The 18,605-nt window shown below is 41.3% G+C and overlaps 1 protein-coding gene across 1 annotated transcript in view; it reads left to right on the top strand.

The window, feature by feature from the left end:
- Positions 1-3,360: 3,360 nt before the first annotated feature.
- LOC139452482 (lysyl oxidase homolog 2A-like) overlaps positions 3,361-18,605 on the top strand; it is a 31,658-nt gene continuing 16,413 nt past the window's right edge. Inside the window, exon 1 of the mRNA XM_071233974.1 lies at positions 3,361-4,014. Within this exon, the coding sequence (XP_071090075.1) occupies positions 3,735-4,014 (280 nt within the window). The 5' untranslated portion in view covers positions 3,361-3,734. The remainder of the gene's footprint in view (positions 4,015-18,605) is intronic.

Genomic DNA, 18,605 nt, shown 5'->3' with positions numbered 1-18,605 from the left:
TTTGCGCGCACCTGGATTAAAAACATGAACATATTTGAAAGATATCGTTTGTCCAGGCAAAATGTAACTCCGGAATTCCAGCCAAGTTCAGCAAGAGTGGAAACTGGACCTTTTGGCCAGTTGACGTCCTTGCCTCGGGAAGATGGTGTTTGTGTGTGCGTGAGTGTGCGTGCGTGCGTGCGTGCGTGCGTGCGTTTGTCAATGCCACGCCCTCGCACCTACATACATGTAAGTCAGATTCCATTCACATGCACCGAGAGCCGGTTCCACGTGTAATCAGAAGTAGATCTGTGAACTCCCTGTACAGTGGTGATCGTGAGGATATCAAATGCACAGACACCGTGGTGTCTTTGTGAGGGTCACACTGACAGATAGGAAACTTCAATATAGCTGACCCAGGAGGTGTGCGTGTTGACAAACAGAAACCTATATCCATGTGAGTGTACGAGTATCATGTCGCTTTTAACAGTATTTCAGTTATGCCACCGTGTGAAAGCCAAATGTTAGAGACAGCTTGGCTGAGTTACGTCCCTTAGGCGTGTCAGAATCCTATGGCCGTGGGTTTAAATCGTACACTCTCCTTGATAATGTTTCTAGATTTTTAATAATGTTTCTAGGTTTGTCTACCCGTGCTCGTTGGTTTTTCAAAGTGCTGTAAACGTCTAAGACCTGCATAATGTTGGGCTCTCCGACGCGATATAACTGAAATACTGTTTATGCGGCATTAAATGAACTCACTCTCTTCATGTCAGAGCAATCCCAAACATAACACTGTCGATGTTAATCACTTTGGTGAAACGCATAAGCGGGAATGGAGCTGACCGACCAAGATGGATAAAGGGTAGAATCAGTGGTTCGAACCCATGGCAAACGGATCCTGGCAGTTAAGGGACGCAACTCTGCACGGCAATGTGTGGAACCTTCACCATCTGAAGCCTCTCGCTGCTTTTATAAAGTTTAATAGTCAATAAAAATCAGAATTTATGTTGTATCAATACAAGTTGACAAGAATGAAAGAACCGCTTCGTTGTCTAGTGGTTATAACGCCTCCGCGGAGAGTGGAGGGATAGGGCCCACTGTCACAAAGCGATTTTAGCGCTACGACTATTGTAAGCCTGTGTTAAAGTATTGGAGTTACGATCATCTTAGCGCTAAGATTGCTTTGTGCAAGTGGGCCCTGGAGTTCGATCCCAGTCGTGTCATATCAAAAGACGTTAAATAGACTGTACTTGCTGTTACCCTTGTTTAGCGCTCGGCATTAAGCTGATAAAATCGGCACTGGTCGGGACTATGGGACTAGAACAAGCACCACCCTAACCATCACCCCCCGACACATACCTGCATACACTTTGGTAAATAAGTGCAATAATCTGGAAAGCAAACCTTATTCACCTCGCGAACCTAAATGACAGGAATGAATCTTTGACAAAATAGTCATTACTGTTAACTCGTTGTGATAACAAATTGTCTTAACATCGAGGTCTCCATATGACATTGTGTCGCCTTCAATAATCTACTGACGTTAAAACTCATTTATTTTCAGTTTATTCTTTAATGTAAAATAAGCTAGGTAAGTTTGTATACATTTGTAAATACCACTTGAAATGAAGAATAAATAGGTAACATTTGCTTTACAATAAATGTATCTTTCTGACACTTAGCCGAGGGCAATGCAATGAGACGTCAGACATTGGAGGGAGAACCGTTATAGGATCGGGGGTGAAAACACAGACATTCCCACTTTGAAAACTATTTTCTACCCCGAGACGACCACTTCACACTGCTGGAACAAGGAAGGCCAGCCTGTGGTTCACAGCACTTTGCCTGGAAACGGAAATGTTTAACATTGTTGAAGTTCATGAAGACAATGACACGATGGTTGTAGTCACGCCATTTTATTTTTTACCATCCTAGCATATTTTCTATCAGAGAATTGCGTCTTTAATAAGAAACGAAAATAAAGTATTTTTGTGGCATTCTGGGATGTTATGAAAAACAGCTGTGGACGGAGTCAGGCAGGGCGAGCTTCTAGCCCCCTGGGTTTTGTATGCGCGTTTTGTTGTACATACAAATAAACATTAGTCCTTTCTACACCAGCCAAAACTGTAATGATCTCATGCAATTATTTGCACCTGTCTTTCTAGCCTCTTTTCTCGCACCACATTTGTTGAAGGAAAACACTACCTGACATATAAGTCACCTGTGTGGTTTTGTCTTGGGTGGAAAGTTATCTATTTACGGGGGATTTCACTTTGATGTTTTTTTTAAAATCATACAATGCTTTTTTGAGGCGAAGATTAGGTCTAAGCGAGTGGAAGTAAACAGAAGAAACAGCAAATCTTCAAACAACGTCTTTTCCTATGTTGGCATGTACATTTAAATATTTTATTGAATAACAATATGCATATGCCTTTTAATCCATGATTAATATTTAATATTTAAAATTATGAATAAGAGAATGTAAATAGAAAGATTATTTAGAAATATTTTTATTTGAGTGAGTCTAAGTTAAAGGACAATATTCCAGCCATACAGCGATTTGTATTATTTATCTGTTTTATTTGAATGATGATCTCTTTTTCAAATAACAAGCCACACTTTACATGGTAACCACATACTCTTACCTGTTGAGTAACAGATTCAGTAGATCCGGACGATGTTAATCCGTACACCCCATCTTCCGAACAGTTACTGCTATGTTTTAAATCATTTTTTATATGTATACAAAGTTACATTACAAGGAATAGGCTAGGCTAACACCGTGTCCATATACACATTTCTTTAAATTTAATGTTATTTATTTTTTCCCCGCTTCTGTTGTTTTCATAGTTTGATCTGGACTTGCCTTGGCTATTGGCTATTAAATAAAAATGACTGTGGAATATATATATATATATATATCTGCAGTCATGGCGCAGGACTAAGACTGGGTTGAACCGGATGATTTTAGCGCGAACGCTACCGTCCGAAGTAAATGGAATTCACTGTTTATGATATATATCGATATATAGCTGTGCACTGTTAGGAAGGGATAACACGATAACGATAATGTGTGTAACAGTATATATACCAAAGCCGTTCAAGAGTCTACTACCAGTGTAGGTTGGTGAGTTGGGTGCTGAGCTACTCCGCTATAAATCTATGAATGGGGCTCGTTATATTTTTACGACATTCTGTCTTAAACAGAGCCATATCCGACCTTTCTGAATATTGAATTCATCATTCAAAACAATGTATTTTCTAGGATAGGGCGTGGTTGGGTGTCTCGGTCCACAAACCTGTTTATCATCCCTCACAGTTGAGCACCGTTGGATACTTTCTTGTATAAGAATGTCTTAGCAAATCCGTTCTCGTATTACCCATACTACGGAGGGAGCAGGCGGGCCTACCACAAATGCAAGGCATCTAAATTTAGTGTGCTGCTGAGTGGTGAAGGGAGGAAACTGGTCGCAGGAATGTCATGGCGAGCAAACCGAGATAATAGCTGGACCATCGTATCATGAAAACAGGCAAGAGAACTGCTTACGCAACGGAGGTGTGTCTAAATAGTAATTACTGTCATTGAAAAGATTTTTTTCATTGAGACCTACCCAACTCAAGCCAAACGTCTGCTCAGTTCGGTTGAAGAACGCGCGTGAACGTGTCGTCTGCTACTCCACTGTCGTCTGCTTTCTGTACTGTCGTCTGTTAGCCATTACTGTAAATACCCGAGATTGGACTGAATCAACAGGAAAATGAATATATACAACTGTGTATTTTCCTGTGTGTGTTTTCTGGTGACAATATGTGTTGCCTTGGGTCGACGACGGGGGCCACGCTTTAGGAACGGCGACGTTCGTATTGTCGGGGGCAACGAAAGTAATGAAGGGACAGTACTCGTTTATCACAGACATTCTTGGGGCGCCATCTGTGACAAAGAATGGGACTTCAAGGATGCTGATGTCGTCTGCAAAGAGCTTGGGTTCTTGGAGGCATACAAGGCTACATATGGCAGTCAGTTCGGAAAAGGCTCAAGTAGGTCATTTCTGATTATTATTATTAAGTAATGACAATCAATTCTAAAGAATTGTTTGAAGAATTTCAATAATTGAATGCTTTAACGTCATCCAAAAACATCTCCCCAGTTAAAATCATTGTCAACGACATCAATTACAATGTCGTTTTACCTTCTGCTTCCAGCAACGTTATCTTTGCCCCTATTGTGAACATATTGTTCACCATCCAATTATTAATATCACAAATACTACTCGCAGCAGCTTAAGCACAAAGAGGTCAAACCGTTAGGGACTATGAAAGAATATGGATACGAGGAACATTTCAAAGGAAGTCATTGAATATTTCGAATGATGAGCATTGCCTACCCCACCGCTTTCAGTGCGCCTTATATAATGGACTCTGCTTTCAGCAGAAATGTTTTGTGACTATTGAAAATGTTTTGTCGCTTTCCTTGTTATTCAACTACAACATACAAAACAGCCAAACATGTTTTTCTTTGTTCATATGTTTTTTTGTTTTTCATTGAGACTTTTTTTTAGGGTTTAAGCAAACTTTACAGCAGAGTACCTCTCTGCATTTGCTAGAACTCATAAATTGCCATTTATCCCCCCAAATGTACATATACATTTAGTTTTTGTCTGGTATCAGCCTTTGAAGAAATATGACGTATTATTCCCTATCCCGTCGGAGTATTTATGAGATGCACCACAAACATTATGTTTCGTAAGAAACACCGGACATAATACCAATCGCATCAATAGTCAAATTGCAACAATGTCAACTAAACCACTAGCAACATCAACAACACAACAACATTAAAACGTCAAAGCATTAGGGGTATTAATACTCGCATTTGATCACTCCTGATTCCAACCCAAATAGTCTGATTGTTGTTTGTTGTTTGACGCCCAACTCGGCAATATTCCAGCTTCGGGGTGAGGGACCCATCACACACAACAATCTGCAGAAACTCTATAAACTGACTTACAGCAAACTCTATATAAGAGGAGCGTAGGTGTCCATCTCCTAATTTAAATATCCATTCGAGTGGTTTTAGCACACTGCACTTTGGAAACATCCAAATTTGGCTGATTGCGAGTCAGCGTTTTTGCGAACAAAAAGCAGTCTTTGAGTGCTCGTGTACGTGAATATATATGGTGAACACATCGTTACTGTACTCGTGAAGGCGAATGACATTTATGCACCTGAAACATTACTGAGCACACCTCAATAGAACAGCCTTAGCAGACCAGAACAGCGTTAACAGAATAGAACAGTCTGTTAACAATCAAGCTAAGAATTAAAACTGTCTGTTCTAGTTTATGTGCGCAACATTATACATACGTGCTTGATATTAACTCATAGTCAATTCGAACAGACGTGATTTGTTAAAGCGAATATGTAAACAAATTGATACACATTTCAAATAAAAAAATCGAACGGAATATAGAACACAATATTCACACGTACACACCAACTTGGGTCACGTGGGCCGTCGTTTGTCTCTGGCTATGTCAACACCGTCAGTGAACGTAATGACGTCACGTCACAGGTGGCCGTCTATGGCGACGTTGTAAGACCACGTGGGTCACATTATTTACCAGCCCACTCCCACTCTATAATGTGCGGAATGTCGGAGGCCACGTGCGTCCTGACATCTATCAAAGAACATGTTGTCGATTTCGCAGGAGGGATCTGTTATATAACTGATTTGACCCGCCTGGGCACGTCACTTTGCATTAATGTCGACGGGGAAAATTAATCGGCTATAAACGTTCCTGTTTTCGATTATTTTTCATTATGAAAAACGTTGGAATGTCAAGGGACTTACTCAAATGATTTGCATAGTCTGCGATTTCATTGTATGCAAACTATGCATATTCTCCAGTTTCGTTTTGTGTGCTTATAGATAAGATAATATCAAGTTTCATTAGTGGCTCATTAGAGGAAGAGTCTCACCGACAATAGTGAGTGAGTGAGTTGGGTTTAACGCCGCATTGAGCAGTATTCCAGGTATATCACGACGTGTCAGTTAATGTGAGAGGAATGCGCGAAGTTACGCAGGTCTTAGATGATTACCACTTTGGTGAAACCTACGAACAGTCACCGACAATACCAAAAATGTATATGAAAATAATACAATAACAAATATTCAATATTACTTGGGTCAAAATGTTTTGTTTGTTGTTCTGTAGCAATATACGAGTATATTCCATCTAAGTAATGGCATGTAAATAATCGAGTCTGGGCGAGACAAAACCAGTGGTTGATGTTATGAACAACATTCCACCCTGTCGTATCATCCGCAGCCCAACAAGTCACTGAGTCTGACTACCTGTGAAGCTCCGGGGTTGAATAGGTCTTCAGCAACCCATGCTTGCCGTAAAAGGCGACTATGCTTGTTGTAAAAGGCGACTAATGGGTGGTCAGAGATGGTTGATAAATGTCATCCTATCCCAATTGCTTGAATCGACGCTCATAATATCAATCACTGGGTTTTCGGTTCCAGACTCGATTATTTACAGACCGCGTCAAAAACTGCTGAGTGCGGCGTTAAACAACAAACAAACAAACAAACAAACGGAGTCTGACAACCTTGTTTAGAAAAATAGAGTGCCCAGATCTATAGATCTATTATAACCCGGATCAGAATCCCATTCACTTGATTATTCTGAAATGTTCATTGTTAAATTCGATCTAACACAGTGACAAAAATATACTATCAGTGGACCTTCAGTGAGAAAAGAATTTAATCTACACGAAAAATCGCGTCTGTATTTCTGATGGAATTATACACAGCTGTTATGAAATTTACTTACGAAACATAATATTGTCTTTATGTAAACCAAGTGTGGTTTTACAGCGCTTGGCGGAACCACCCATTGATAACGGTTACACAAGGTGGTTCTGGGTACTTGAAACCTTTGATTACTTGCCGAACACTCTTGTAACATAATCTGGCTGCGGGTTTCCCATGAGCCACGACGTTAAAAAACTTGTAAGAATGAAAAGAATGTCGTCCAAAAGTACAACCATTGAACCAAGTGGAGGTTCCCACCCATCCCTTTAACATGCATGTTCTGTTGCACACACCATGTGCAGCAAATACAAGCCTAGATGCAAGGAGGGAAAATGTTCAAAATCAAAAATCTCATTGACATCAATAGAGCACTGAAAGCACATGGTGCGAAGAAATTCCGACTTGGCTTGAAAAAATAAATTGTCCCCGAAAATGCTTCATAACTTATTTATACTCCAACCTGTTATTTTCTGTCATAAAAAGTACTTTGTTGCAAGAGGCTCTTTTGATGAAATATTAAGGCTGACAATCCTAATCAAATACGTGTTTGTTCAGCTTTAGCTTAAAATATATGTAGTCGTCATACAAAATGACAGCATCCCCCAACTATCAAATGGGCGGTCCCTTAATCTTTATTTATATGCCGCTTGTGTGTTACGTGACAGAAGGATGATATCAACTTGACGATGACTGCATTTGTGAATGCAATAAGTTCAAGGTCAAGTCCAGGAATAGGTGCATCAGGTCTGCAAGTGCACTGCATCAGGTCTGCAAGTGCACACCATGCATCAAAAGGAACATGTGCAGCAAATGTAATACCAGCAGCATATGAATGAGGACAGCATATGGTAAAGGACACTATGGTAACAGGACACTCTCCATCTTTCATCCTCAAGAACTTGGGACCAGCTGTATAAAGCGTGCTCATCGGGTTCCTCGGCTTTAAACACGGTGTTTCAGTCACTGTACCACTAAGATGGCTTTGTGCCTTAGTTGAAGTCTTTGCTGCTCCACTGCCTCCTGCCCTTGTCCTCTTCTCTGTCAAGAACAGGGCCCACTTGCACAAAGCGATATTAGCGCTACAACTATTGTAAACCTATGTTAAAGTATGGGAGTTACGATCATCTTATCGCTAAGATCGCATTGTGCAAGTGAGCCCAGGTTATTTGTCTGGTCAACAACATCTGTCTCAATATTATTGTCTTTTCTTAATGATGGTCATATAACATTCACGATCGCAACTCAGGTATGTTTCTATTTATCGATATTATCGATATTGTGGCGACATTCGTCGCCTGCTTTGTGGATATTTCGAGATAGCATAGGTTCCTTGTATCACAAGCTTGGCGTGAGACTTAAATGGGGATCCATCATTCCACCAATCTTACCATCAATGGAGGTATGTACGTACATAGAGATGCTTGGAAAGACGGACAGATAGATGATGGGTATACAGACATCAGATGATCAATGATAGATGTCTTGATGAGGAGGGAGCACAGGTGGCCCAGCGCCGCAATTCGCTGTTCAGAGTTGCGTCCTGTTGGATTTCCAGAAACCCATGATTGTGGGTTCGAATCCCGGTTCTCCCCGATTATGTTTCTAGGTTTGTCAGCACCATACCCATGCTCATGGGTTTCACCAAAGTGGTAGACTTCTCAAACCTCCACATTGACTTGACGCGTTGTGATATGACTGGAATACTGTTCAAAGCGACGTTAAACCGAACTCACTTGATGAACAATGGATTTGTGTAGTAGGGAAACCCGCACACGTCTATCCATGTCACATCAGTGGAAGCAGCGTTTTTGAAATGGTTTCTATTAGGCTGTGCTTTTAAATTTAGAGTGAGTATGGTTTTACCCCGCTTTTAGCAATATTCCAGCAATATCACGGCGGGGGACACCAGAAATGGGCTTCACACATTGTACCAATGTCGGGAATCGAACCCGGGTCTTCGGCATGACGAGAAAATGCTTCAACCACTAGGCTACCCGACCGCCCCCTTTTAAATTTAGAATAATTGCGGCATGATAGTCAGCGCGAAAACCATGGGTATACACCCTTGGATGTTTGTTTGGAATTGTTTTAAACACACGTACGGAAATATTACAAAAGCGTCTACACCCTTGCCTAGGAATACAAACAACCAAGTCAGCACTTCATGAATGACCCTTTTTACTTCAGCATCATTGCTTATGTTTCTCTCAATGTTTTAATGTTATGAACATGGACAGATTGCAAATGACCGAATTGCCTACTTTATTTCTTAAAAAATCTTTGTTTAGTTGTGAGAAGCAGGATATCTGCATTTGTACAGGCTTCATTTAAAGTCAACATATCGTTTTTTGTTTCAACAAAATCTTTAAACGCGCTATCGTGTTTCTGGATAGCCATCACTTGATTGTCTGGTTTGTTTAAAAGTCGCTGTCGCATGGCAGGGGTACTTTGGATGTCAAGCAACAAACTCATAGATTTTTATGCAAATTGTGTGTGTGTGTGTGTGTGTGTGTGTGTGTGTGTGTGTGTGTGTGTGTGTGTGTGTGTGTGTGTGTGTGTGTTTGTGTTTGTGTGGCGGGTGCTACCGGTAGAGCAGGGCATACTTACCCTTTTCACGAACACCTGGGCCCACTTGCACAAAACGATCTTAGCGCTAAGACCATCGTAAGCCTATGTTAAAGTATGGGAGTTAAGATCATCTTAGCGCTAAGATCGCTTTGTGCAAGCGGGCCCTGGTGTCATCACGGATGTTCAGGGATCTGTTCACGTTTTTTATTTATTGGACACCTGGATATTGGATATCAATGTCATCATTGTCATAATATGCTTACATATTATGACATATATTTGTGGAATACACTTGGAAAAGGCCCATTGGTGCCTTTACAAAGAAGAGGTGAGGTGAAATGGGGTTTAACGTCGCGTTCAAGATTATTGCACTTATATAGCGACGTGCATGTACGTGTGTGTGTTTGTGTGGCTGCTTGTACTAGTCCGGACTGATGCCGATTTATAGTGCTAGCTCACTGAGATACCATGCCGCAGTTTAACATGAATACCCCACTCAGACACAGTATACTGACTCCGAGCCGACCAGTCCTTGTTTTAGACCCTTAATGCCGAGCGCCAGACAGGGTAAAAACAAGTACCATCTTTTAAAGTCTTTTGGTATGACGCGGCCGGGGATGGAACCCCGGACCTTCCGCTCTCCGGGCGGACGCTCTACCACAAGACCAAGGAGGCAGTCCTTTACAAAGGTAATGCATCGCCATATTCGTGACCTGTACCTGCAACAGGTCACGTGTGTGGGCCTATGCTCGAAATGAATTGTCAGCATGTAATATCTCCTATTCTATTCCTGTCTCCATTGAGACGACTTGAGAGCCAGCATATGAAGACAACCTGTGTGCGGTACGTCACCCCGACGACTTGAGATCTAGCATATGAAGACAACTTGTGTGAGGTACGTCACCTTGACGACTCGAGATCAAGCATAAAAAGACAACTTGTGTGTGGTACGTCACTTTGACGACTCGAGATCCAGCATATAAAGACAACTTGTGTGTGGTACGTCACACTGACGACTTGAGATCTAGCATATGAAGACAACTTGTGTCCCTCCCACTCACTCACTCAGCCATCAACTAGTCGGCGGCACCACATACGAGACAATGGTTGACACGGCTACACCCACTGAGACGAAAATCGCCAACTCAGGAGCTACGTGCTGTCCCGCGCGGGGAGCAATTACATTTTCTCAAAGAACGTCTAGCGTTTCTATATATAATGAGAACTCTTACGTAACTTTACCAGATGGGGAACTTGTAAACGAGATTAACTGTCAAAGACCCTACGGGCTAGGGCACACTAGGGAGTCTGGCAGGACTGAGTGGGAGTCAGTCACAACACTCCCATCAGTGCCTCGGAGAATGCTGAGGTTGTAGTCTTGCCATATGACCGGACACACAGTGTTTGCTTTTACAATTTTTCCATGTTTACACTACTTTGATTTACTGCTCTCCAATCAGGGCGTTACTGTTTTATTCTGTTTATCTAGTTATTCATGTTTGAAAATCGTTAAAGTTTTGCTAATGAATAAGTCAAATCTAGCCTGCAGCTACCATCCACATACATGTCTGGCAACATGACAACTCAGTGACATGCTCATCCGCTTAGGCCAATGTCTTGCATGTCTGTCTGTTCCTACACTTACACAAGCCCCTAAATAAAGTCTTGGACTTAGTCAAATATAAACAAGCATGTAATACCCATATCCCCGCCAATATGACATATCCGGTTGTGTGCAAGAGATATTGTAAAGTTTTCAAGATCTGCTCCGGAAAGGAGCACTACCGCCATTTTCAGTCTAAGTCAAAGACGTTGCCATGGAAACTCGAAACATTTTTTTATTCAAAACTCCCAGCTATCAAAAGGAACCAGTTCACCACTAGACCTACATATGTGACAAGTTTGGTTAATATATCTGCCATGGTTTTTGAGTTCTACTTGACGGACGGACGGACAACACCCATCGCTATATCCCCCTTCCACCTCGTGGCGGGAAATAATAATATCATAAAGAACATCGGTGTGTTAAGGAAGCCACAAGCCAGTTTAGTCCCAGTGGGTGTAGACGTGTCAATCATTGTCTGTATGTCAGAGAGGTGAAGAGAATATGAGTATAGTCTGTTAGTGGTGAGAAGGTGATACGAATGTCTAAAACATATGGGTACAGGTGGTACAGCTATATTGACGTATCTTTATTCAGATACGTCCTACCTTGATTAACTGTCACTCAAAGTCTATACAGCCGAAAGATGGAGAGATCGACTGACCTGTCCGGTAGGTTCATTGTAACAGAAAGATAGAAAGAGGGGAATTCTTTGTAACCACAACCATTGAACACTGTTCTCTTTGTCACCTTTAGCACACACGGTAGGACGATGGAATTTTAGTACAGCCGCTCTTCAGGTTTGGTTTGTTTGTTGTTTAACGCTACACTCAGCAATATTCCAACTACATGACTGCTTGCTGTAAATAATCGAGTCTGGACCAAACAATCCAGCGATTGACATCACGAGCACCGATCCGCGCAATTGGGATCGATGACATGCATCAACCAACCGGGTTCCGTCTTAGCGCAAACGGGCACACCTAAACCAATTGTCAGCTCGTTGCGTAATGGTTCACATAAATTTCCCCATATATTAATATATATTTCAGATGCACTTTAAAGCACATCGGGACATGCAGAATTATACAGTTAGTATGATTGAACACCTTTTAGCTGTGTCTTGGGTATATTTTTAGATGCAAGACATATGTAAAATCAACAATTATTTCTCAGGGATTCTTTGACGAAGACCTTGAAATCATACGCGCATTCTGATTGGTTTGTCGTATTTTCGCACATTACATTCATCGATAGGGGGGCGAGTCTTCTTGCAGGTTACGGAAAGGGGCGAGTGGTGACGAATGTACGTTGTCAATCGAGCGGAGTAATACAGAACTACTTTAGGGGATTTCCTCAATGTCTAAAAATAACGTCAGATAGAGACGGCATCATCGTGCGATTCAGGCTACGAATGATGCAGACTTTGAAACCAGACGGATCATTATATGTCGGGTCACCGAAATTAAGCGATGTGTTGCCTTTCGTGATCTGGCAGTGATTTGTTGCTCAATCTCTAAACCATTTGTTTTGTCCAAACGTCATTACTTCCGCGTGATAAAGCTTAAAAAATACGACTGCATGATAAAACACCTAGTCCTGCACCATGACCTAAGAATATATTTATTTGATAGAAAAATAATAATCTAGAAACGCATACAAAAGCAAGTCTAGCCACTTCAAGCTAGGGAATTTTTATATACTTTTAGAGTCAAGAAGGCTATTGTGTAATATAAGATTTCAGAGACTAAAAGTTATTCTATAAAACACCTTACAGACACATATATACTATTACATATAAAGACCACCCGATTCTTTCATATTGTTATAGGGGGCACGGGTAGCCCAGTCGTTTAAGGCGCCGCGATTCGCTGTGCAGAGCTGCGTCCCTTGGGCATGCCAGAAACCTATGATTGTGGGTTCGAATCCCGGTTCGCCCCGATTATGTTTCTAGGTTTGTCAGCACCATACCCGTGCTCGTGGGTTTCACCGAAGTGGTAAACATCTGAGTCCTGCATAACTTCGGGCTTTCCTCCCACATTAAGCTGACACGCCGCGATATAACTGGAATATTGTTAAAAGCGGCGTTAAACCCAACTCACTCACTCACTCATATTATCATAGTTAATCTGTCATGGGACATGATAGAAGGGGGTCTGCTCATGTAACTGGACCATGTTTAGGTTCTGCATGGTCACGTCCGTCACTGCCATATAACGTATCTGTTACCCAGGGTTCTTGTCACGGTTCCGTCGGTCGTGACATAGTTCTCAGCAGCATGGGTAGTTAATCTGGATTGGTCGGGTGACACATTTATGCACGGTCAATGACCTGGAATGTTTTCGAAGCAGTCAACGAGACATTCTCCACGGCAGTCTATTGTCGGCTTCAGGCCGGGACAGTGAGACGTTGGTGGCAGTGTTGTTTCAACCTGTACCTATATTCCCTGTTAGCGAGGAGCTATGTATAGACTCGACATACGACACTTTTTTTACTTTTGAACAATGGCGTAACACCGTTTTCTTCTCTAATCCCGAACAAGAGCAAAGCATTTTTCTCCTCTCGAAACCTAACCATAGCGTCCGGGCGTACCCTTTTCTTTGCCTAGTCCTTGCCAATATACTAGGGCGTTAAACCTATATTTTCTCGAGCCCGGCATAAAAAATGAGTAATCTTTTCTCTTTTCCAGTCCTGAATAAAATATTAGGGTGTAACCCTTTCCCCCCTGGAGCTCGTGTGCGAAATAGGGCCATGGTTAAGTATCCACCATCATAAATAACATTATTATCGACCTCTGAACAAAATCCTGCGGCGTAACATTATATCTTCTAGGGCCCTGAACAAGTGCGTACCACGTTTCTCTTCTCTTGAGACACGTATTTGGTCAAATGTTTGCTTACCATGAGCATTATTCAACTAAATAAGTTTGTGAGGGAGTGAAAGGTTTACATCTTTACGTCTATTTGCGTCGTGGAGGTTGCTGAAGAACACGCATGAGTGAGTGAGTGAGTATGGTTTTACGCCGCTTTTAGCAATATTCCAACAATATCACGACGAGGGACACCAGAAATGGGCATTAGTAATTGAGGCAAATTGGACATCGAACCCGGGTCTTCGGCGTGACGAGCGAACGCTTTTACCACTAGGCTAACCTACCACCTTCAGTAGAGTAGGTCGTAGACGTGTGTTATTTCTATAAAAGTCCAATGAACACCGGCATAATCAGGTGAACAAATGTTCATAATCGGGATATCTTGGTTTGGAACCCAAATTAGCTGATCCCACAAACAAAGGGACACAACCCTGCATTACAAATGCAATCTTGCCACTTGATATATCTTGCCAACGTAAAAAAGAAATGGTAGAATGAACACTATATAACATGTTTTTCACAATAAACGCCGACTTTATGGATTTAAAATAATTCTTTTTTTAAAAAAGGGTTTAAGAGCAGGATGTTCTTATTGCAATAGCAGTACATGACATGGCAGGGCCCGTATAAAAAGAAACTCTGTGGGATGAAGTAGGTTTCAAACACTGTCATAGTATGTATTGAACAGGTGTTCAGGCGTACTTCACATGTTTATTATATATATAGCAAGTAATTCCTGTTACTTGATTGTCTAAGCAATCAATCAGTTTTGCCTTTATGCTTCCATAAAACGAAATATTTTACAGAAAATTCTTTTTCATATGTCACACAAGGCTCTATAGGTTTTTTTTATGACTTGACAGTTGCAAGCTATAAATATACATCTTCCCCATTCCTTCTTTCGTTGTCCGTTTCAGTTCAGTTAGAAATTCCAACTTTTTCATGTCTTCACCCCCAATTCCCGCAGATTTATGAAGACAGTTATGACCCTTTCTGTTTTTGCCATTTCCATCAAATAAAGCGACATATTTGTAAAGGTGTGCTACCAAACATGAACTGGTTCAATTAGATCAACGCCCTCTAGCGGAAATGGCCTACTTTTAAAACGGTCCGCCACTGGCTCCGATGTAATTGAAAATATTGCGTAATGATTGCTTGTCAACTGAACTGATTGTCAGTAAAAGTATTCTGCAGAGAAATTCCACCAGCGTGCCATTGTGTGACTTGCCCCACGCGGCGTAGTGATATGAGAGACAAATATCACACACCGGACTTCTTATACATGCGCGATAGTCCCCAGCTGTGGCAACACGCCACTACATGGAGTCACTTCCGGTTTGAAGTATGCCTGTTACATAAGCAATGCGTGTTCTCGTAGATGAATCTCTCGCAACGATAAAGTACGTCAGCAGGTGACATGTAAATATGTAAACCGGAAATACAACTGGAATGCAGTCCATGTGGTAACATTTTGGTAGGAAGTAGGTGGAATTTCAGACGGAATCAAAGAATTGTGCCGAAGTAGCATTAACAGGCTTCCTGGGGAACAAAGTATAAAAGTGAAGTAGCAACATCAGAAGATTAAAACTGAACTTTTAAACAATCTAAACAGATCTAGAGAGTATCAAAGTACTGGAAAAACACGCAGAAACTACACAGGTCGACGACAAATGTGACATTTCAAACATCTAAAAATGAGCCGTTTGACGTTTTCGCAACCGGAGTAGAGTAAATTTCTTTTCTGCCACGATGTATTTTTTTAACATAAAATCTATTTTATATGCGGAAGGCGGTTTAACATCATTACCTTTTTACGCCCTGCTCCTAATATCGAGAGGAAAGGTTCTACAGTACAGCTCGGCCAACTCATTCATAGCATGCGTTGGTAAGTGAGCAAGTAAATAGTGTGTTTGCAGAGTCAGCAATATTCTAGCTGTATCAGCTTCAACGGTTACTACAGCCACATCATCGACAACAGCATTATCATCTATATTTGGGTGGCTGGTTTGGCGTTTTATGCCGCACTCAGCAATATTCCAGCTATATGACGGGTGGTCTGTAAATAATCGAGTCTGGACCAGACAATCCAGTGATTGATATCATGAGCATCGCTCTCCGCAATTGGGATCGATGACATGCATCAAACAAGTCAGCGAGCCTGACCACCTGATCCCGTTAGTTGCCTTTTACAACAAGCATAGCCGCCTTTTACGGCAAGAATGGGTTGCTGAAGACCTATTCTACCCCGGATCTTCGCAAGTCTATCATCTATATTAGTTATATTGGCAAACTCAATGAGGAAAACCAATTATCCACTATGACATCTTACTTACACTTCAAGCACTGATACATTTTTGGAAAAGTGTGTGTGTGAATATTTCTATGATCACTTTTTTTCTAGTGTTTTGTTTATATGCAGAGAGGTGTTTAATAAAAAAGCACAAAGTATGCTAATAGTCATCAGAACTTCCGATTTCTGTGAAACTGACACCCTGTGATATGACTGGTATACTTTTCAAAATGGCGTCCACCCCTAACGCTCTCACTATCATAACCATAACCAAGTACATTTAAAACTTTCGTGAAGATATCCAATATTACGGAAGTCATTTTTTAAATATATGTTACTTAAAATTTCAAGATACCAACTGGAAATTTAAAGATACATCAATTGAAATTTTCAAGAAACTCAGCTGAAGATTCATAATTGAAATTTCAAGATATATACTTAGTTGAAATTTCAAGATAATGATCTTGAAATATTAAGACAATCAGTTGAAAATTCAAGTTTATATCTTGAAATTTCAACAAAACATCTTGAAATTTCAATGAAAAAATATTGGCTTCCGTACAAATATTTAAAAAAAGTATATTGTTTCAATGAACTCAAATAGAATGAACTCTTGCGATGAATGAAACACTCGCGGAACCGCCCGTGATAACAGGAAGTGCGGCAGGTTTAGAAGACATTCCTGAGGCATAATGTCACCGAGCTCCAGTACACGCTCGTTACATAACGCGCTGTAAAGAGTTCCCACAACACGATCTGCGCCAGTTGAGATAAGCTGACGCCACCCATCTAAACCCACAAGATTACTGTTTTAAAACCAAACATTCCGCAGACGGGACCCTAGTATGGTGTTATATACTCGGTGACGTGGTCAATCACATCGTGTTGCAACTAATATTTTTACCCAAAGACATCGTGATGTAGAAGCAGAGCAGCTGTTTTGTTAATGCTAGGATTACACTCAGTTTTTTTCCCAAGGAGCAGTTGTTATGTAAATAGTTTGTTGTCAAACTGTTTCTCGACAGTTTTAGTTTATTGACTTTCGTCCTTATTTGGTTTGAAATGCATACGCCCGTTTTTTCTCTTTCTATTTTCCCTGACGACTCCAATGTTAGACGAGGCTCATACGTCATAACAAGCAATTAGTCATTTTAAGAAACGTGATTTATTGCTTCTACGTGCCTGGTGTTGTTTTCTGTAAGCTATATGCTTCTTCCCCCGAGCTAATGGTTCCATTGATCAATGTTGGCAGTTAATGCTTTGCAAAGATTGACTGAAAAAATTATAAGGCGGATTCAGGAAAGGAGGGGACACTTTTTGAGTTCTTAACTTCAGTGTGTTCGAATGTGCGTGCGTGGTTGCGTGGTTGCGTGGGTGTGTATGTGTATATGTATATGTGTGTGCGTGTGCGCGTGCGTGTGCGTGTGCGTGTGCGTGTGCGTGTGCGTGTGCGTGTTGATACTACTGGATCCATGTTTGATTTCTAAATGGTGTCACGCAGCCACAGGGCAGACATATTGTTAAACGCGGCGTAAAATCACACTCACTCACATCAGGACCATTACTCCTTGGGATTGTCGCCATACTGGCTGTTTTTTGTTTTGTTTGCTTGTTCATTGACTCCACACTGAGCAATATTCCAGTGATAGTTGCTTTGATTGGCTGATGACTCAGGAGTTTTTACGGCAAGCATGGGTTGCTGAAGACCTATTCTACCCTGGATCTTCACAGGTCTAGGAAGCATATCTCAAGTTCTCTGTGCATGGATTGTCTTATCCCTCCCACACTGAACCATGGCACTTGTAGAATGAATACAACTTCAAATCGGCTTGTAACCATCCCTACTTTCATTTGAGCGTTTCATTTGACATAACATCACCTCTCATCATTCAGGAGGCTCGGGAGAAGTTGGCAATAATAACAAATTGATTCAAGTCGTTTTCACAGGGCTTGTTAGTCAGCTATTCCTATGATGTTTTTTACGGATCAAGAGACTATATTTATTGCTTAAAATATCAAAAACATTTTCACAGAGTGAAGTTACATGTTATAACATGAGGATAATAATACTTCCGCTCCGTGCTACCTTTTTCGGAATAAAGAGTTACCTCCCCTACCAAAGAGTTGTTTCCCTTTGTTTCCCGTCTGCTGATCTGTTCTTCTCATCAAGGGCCTTCCAGACAAGCCTGGCGACAGGGAACCATATCGGTGACAAGGTGACTATCACTATGACTGCTGTAATGATTGGAATGGCCATATGCTGTCGCCCTGAATGTGTGAATGTGTGAATGATCCCACTGAGAGAGAGATACCCCTCCCGCCCAAGCGTCTCTGTCACATCGCGGTTTGAAGAGACCCATTTTAGTTGATAAAAACGTGCCACTTTATAACTGGCTTTTGTCAGACCAGTCAGTTTGTTTACAGACATTTTCACCCGAGCTTGGCAATCTTTTGAGTACTTTCTGGTGGTTGTGGT

Source organism: Haliotis cracherodii, unplaced genomic scaffold (genome assembly GCF_022045235.1).
Source record: "Haliotis cracherodii isolate W230 unplaced genomic scaffold, xgHalCrac1.p SCAF_9, whole genome shotgun sequence".
In the NCBI taxonomy this organism is placed as follows: domain Eukaryota; kingdom Metazoa; phylum Mollusca; class Gastropoda; order Lepetellida; family Haliotidae; genus Haliotis; species Haliotis cracherodii.
This window is presented reverse-complemented; position numbering and strand designations above follow the sequence as displayed.